We start from the raw sequence: 4,569 nt of genomic DNA, 5'->3' as shown, positions 1-4,569 counted from the left end.
TCAAAGCACAGCATCTCCCTTTACAGCAGCTCAGTTTAACACAAGAGACTGTTGGAATAAGACAGATTTTTGATCCACAAAGCAGAGTTGTGACTTACATCTTGTTCTGTTTTTTTCTTCTTATCGCCAGCATTGTCAGGAGTCTCTTGATTCATTATTGTGGCAATGGAAACACTGAGGCAGCAACACGGGTGCGTGTGGAAGATGCAGCATTACTGACCCGCTCTTCCAGGACACCGCGGGTGTCCCAGGAGATTACACTGCTGCTTACATAGCTGCTGGGTAGCTCTTGGTCCACAGAACAGGCCCCAGAGTTATTTAAAGAGGGAGGGAGTGAAGAGAACAGAGCACAAGGGAACAGGTTTTGTGGGAAAGCAAACAGACATAACCTTACACAACCTGATTTTTGAAGCAATCTAGAATTACCCGCGTGCAAGTAGGTCTCAGGCAGTGCCCATGACCCTGTACATACCGTCACAGCTTGAAGGAGCTGCGGAAGTGCAAAGTTGCCTCTGAACACTTCCTCCCTTCGTTGGAAGCCAGAACCCTGCAGCCTCCTGTCCCTGCTGCTGGAAATGACAGTGCAGCATTGACACCCGGGGTCACACATAGCCTGTAACAAAGCCAGCTACGTACCACGGCCAAGTGCTGGAAATCCAGTGGGAACCTGTGTCAGATACTTGCACTAACCTCAACCCTAGCCCATGCGATTTGCTGCAGCTTAAAACCAAATCCCACGACGCAGACTGGTGGCCAAGAAAAAAGCTCTCACAGCAACTTGCCCCTGCAGGAGGACTTGGCAGCAGCCAGAGCACGGTGTGGGCCCCGCACACTGCCCAGGTGCAAATGGCCTGCGGTGCTGCAGCACTGCTGGACACGTGGGTCCTCCCAAAGGAACTGAGGAAAAGCTCCTGTAGCCACTTTGCTGGGTCCCATTCCTTGAAATCTATTTGAGACAGTGAACAAACACGGAAACATTTCCAGGAAACGTGTTTCTTTATTTAAATAAAAATGAGTGCCAGTAGAAACAATAAACTTTAAATATGTGAGACAATTATATACAACTCAACATCAGGAATTATATACATCAGGTTTTTACAGATACAAATACATTGAGACCGAAGTAGGACAAAAGAGAAAGCAATGGAAAATGTGACAACTCACGCATGTCAGTCTCATTTGGAAAGTTTCAGGATTCAAGTGATTCCAGGCAAAGTGCCAAACTGAATTTGGCTTCTTTCAAACTTAAAACAACCCCTTTTGGAGTAAATCTACCAAAAAGCTTTATATGGTCTGATCCAAAGTTCACTGAAGTCAATGGAAAAACTCCCTCTGCCTTCAGGTTGAACTGGAGCAGGACCCCGCGGAGCACAAAGCAGCCATTGTTCCGCTGCCTGGGACACCTCTGGGCTGCAGCATCTCCACCCCAGCCCTGCATGCTGCTCTGCTCCAGACAGCAGCAGCCTCCCAAAGCCGGCTCCTTCCCACTGTTCTGCACTCCTATTTCTCAAGCTGTCCCTCAAACTGTAATGCCAGTGGATATATCACAGAGCTATTTTAACAAGGGAAATATGCGGAGATGTTTTGCAAGCATTTTGCTGTGCAATGCTGAAGTCTCAGGCTCTCTAGCCCTCATGCTTCAGAACTATTCTAGCCATTGTAATAAGTTACTATAAAATATAAGGTATGATTGAAATAATCATACATTGCCACAACATCAACATTACTCCTTTTAACAGTGCAATGACTTAGTAACTAAGTTAATGAGCATTTGAAAAAACCACGGTACTATTAAATTAGAGGGGGGCTGCTCGTGGTGGTTTTAAAATCTAGCTACTAATGCCTAATGCATGCGTTACATGCGAGCTGGAAAAAAAAATACAGACGTAATGCAACGTTTATCTACACTGGCTTAAATAGAGCAGAAAGGCCGGATTATGTAGTGATGTAAATGGATACAGTTTTTACTGGACTCAAATGGAGAATATGATTCCAGCAAAGAAGCACAACTTCTTGTGCCAGTTACCTGAAGACTACAGGGCTCTGCTGGTGACTTCAGTGAGGCCAGGATCTCACCTTTGCTAGGTGAAATTCATTCTGAGTTTCACCCATTTTCAAGGGGCGTAACAGAGCAGCATTTGTTCAAGCCTTCCTATATCTTGCACTTTGTAACAAAGACCTTTCAGGTGCTTTTTTAACTTACAGATCTTTGCTTTCAGTGATCAAAAATACACGTCATTGAAGAATACAAAAGCAAAGCCCAAGAGCACTTTTCCTACTGTTAGTTCAGCCAAAGGCTGGATTGCAGCAGCAGTTGGCACACACGACCCAACCAGCACAGGTACAACTTCAGCAAAGACAAATGTAGCAACACGGATCTGAACCCATCTGTACAAACCTCCTGGAAATACAGGGCCTCCTTTTGCTTTTTGTTTCCATCTTTCATTCTCTCTGTGCCTAAGGTCAGCCTCCAGCCATGCTGCAATCTCCCTCCAACACCACCATCCACAAAGGTTTGGCCTTTGAGGTCTCACTGAGCAAATCTGCTGTTGGCTGTAGTTTGTTATAAGAAAAAACACAGTGGAAGCACTTCTAGTCTATCACAGCTTTGTGTGAATGAGCATCACCAGTCAGCTTTAACAGACAGGTTCTTGTGCTATCTGCAGGATCGCGCAACATGCAGAGACATGCCAGTAATAGTTACCTCATTAGAATATATACACGTATTCCCCTTGTTCTTAGCTCTTACGGTGAGAAATAATAATGGTAAAAATAAAATGAAGCATCCCAATTATGTGCAAGTTAGGTGTTGGAGCTTGGTACCATCGCTTCCTTGTGCTGCCACTTCTCAAGAATATCGTGGGCCCCAGGGCACAGATGCTGGTGGAAAGTTCACAGGCGAGCAGGAAGGTAGAACCACCAGTTGTCAGTGGGAGCTCCACTCATGCTCCAGCTGCACCCAGGGGAGCCCGGCAGGTGCTAGGAGTTCTTGTGGATGTTCTCCACAGAGCCCTCGCTGCTCTCATTGAGGAGCGTTTCTGACACTTCTCCCATCTCAGCGTCCAGCACCTCCTCCTGGATGGTGAAGTGCACATCTGGGGATGAGGATTCTGAGCTGACGCTGCTGCCTTCCATCGAGCAGATGGCACAGGACAGGGATGGCACCATGCTCTCCTGCAGCATGTTCAGCATCATGGGGATCTGGACAGACTTCAGCCCTGATATGGTTGGTAGAGGCTTCACAGCTTCCCCCCATTCTCTCTCCTCATCTTTGTAGAGCAGAAGCAAATTGGATGTCTTCTCTTTCCTTTTAGATTTCATGTAGCCCAGCATGATCCCTATCAGGAAGATCCCATAGAAAGACATGACAATCAGGATGTAAAAATACTCATTGCCGTTATTCTTCTCCGTGCTGCGGGACTCCGCGTTCAGCATGGCTTGGGTGATGTTTGCATGGTCCATCTTCAGCATGGAAACTGTACTACCACAGCAAAAGCCTGAGGGAGAATTGGTGTGGGGACAAAGATCAAACCTCTGATCAAAGATTTAAAGAAACATGTAAAGGGATATATCCCCAAGCTATCCTTTATCACTTGTAATTGTAGGCTCACGGGACACATCTGATTGAAGCTCTCTGTCTGCCATGCCTCTGCAATAATACTGTAGCTGAATGTGCTGTTACCCAGATACAGAGAACATTAGAGGAAAAGATACTTAATATTAAATCACAGCGAGTGATATTCTGCAGTACGGAACCCCCAAGCCAAGTAAATAAAGAAAGAAAAGTGCACAGAAATATTCAGCTAGGCACTAAAACATAGATCTGTGCTAGTTGACCACATTTCCAAAAGGGGGAAAAGCTTCATAGGAAAAAAAACAAAAAGCAACTTACGTCGGTATGCAAATAATCCTTCCCTGCACAAAGCTCAAGAGACCTTCCCTCTCCCAAACGCCGGGCGCTCTGAAAACTTTCCTCTGCTGCAGTTGGAATAAATAGCCCTCAAGAAATGTTTCATCACGTGTTTTAGAGGCACAGTTTATAATAGTTTTGTGTTGGAGTCAACAGATGAACTTGAAGGATTGCAGTTCAACCCACTGAACTCTTAACAGCTGTGAAAAGAAAAAGATTTGGGAACTCAGATTTTACTCTTTCCTTCCCAGCTCAGCAGTGGCTCCTTCACCTCTGGATCTGCTCTGTTTCACTGCCACCCCAATGGCTACATCTGAGCTGCTACATTGGGAGCTGCTGTGCAGCATGACAAAGCAGCAAGCCATTATCCTGTGCTTGTCATATAATATGGAAAATATGCATTTGGGTTTTATAGTGGGTTCTGTTAATTATGTGCTGCTATGCACACTGTATTCTCTGAAGGGACGAGAGAGGAAATGCTATTTTCTTTGCCCAGGACTGGTGACAAAGCCTCACGAAGTACATACAGAGCAAAGTGGAGACTGAGCTCCTGCCCTCATAGCCACAAGGTGCAGGGCTGTGGAGAACCAAGCTCTGGGTCAGGGATGAATCTTGGATGGAGGGCTGCCAACGCAGTCACACTTCAAGCATCAAAGCAG

At 45.9% G+C, this 4,569-nt stretch overlaps 1 protein-coding gene across 1 annotated transcript; it reads right to left on the bottom strand.

Moving 5' to 3' along the window:
* Nucleotides 1-986: 986 nt before the first annotated feature.
* KCNE4 (potassium voltage-gated channel subfamily E regulatory subunit 4) lies at nt 987-3,973 on the bottom strand. Its single transcript, XM_072344545.1, has 2 exons — nt 3,893-3,973; nt 987-3,497 (listed from the first exon to the last, which is right to left on the bottom strand). Exon 2 carries the CDS (start codon nt 3,469-3,471, stop codon nt 2,980-2,982), a length of 492 nt encoding a protein of 163 aa, XP_072200646.1. The 5' UTR covers nt 3,472-3,497; nt 3,893-3,973; the 3' UTR covers nt 987-2,979.
* Nucleotides 3,974-4,569: the final 596 nt, after the last annotated feature.

This window comes from Excalfactoria chinensis, chromosome 9 (genome assembly GCF_039878825.1).
Source record: "Excalfactoria chinensis isolate bCotChi1 chromosome 9, bCotChi1.hap2, whole genome shotgun sequence".
NCBI classification, from domain to species: domain Eukaryota; kingdom Metazoa; phylum Chordata; class Aves; order Galliformes; family Phasianidae; genus Excalfactoria; species Excalfactoria chinensis.
The sequence above is the reverse complement of the archived record's forward strand: the minus strand, read 5'-3'. Positions and strand labels throughout refer to the sequence as shown.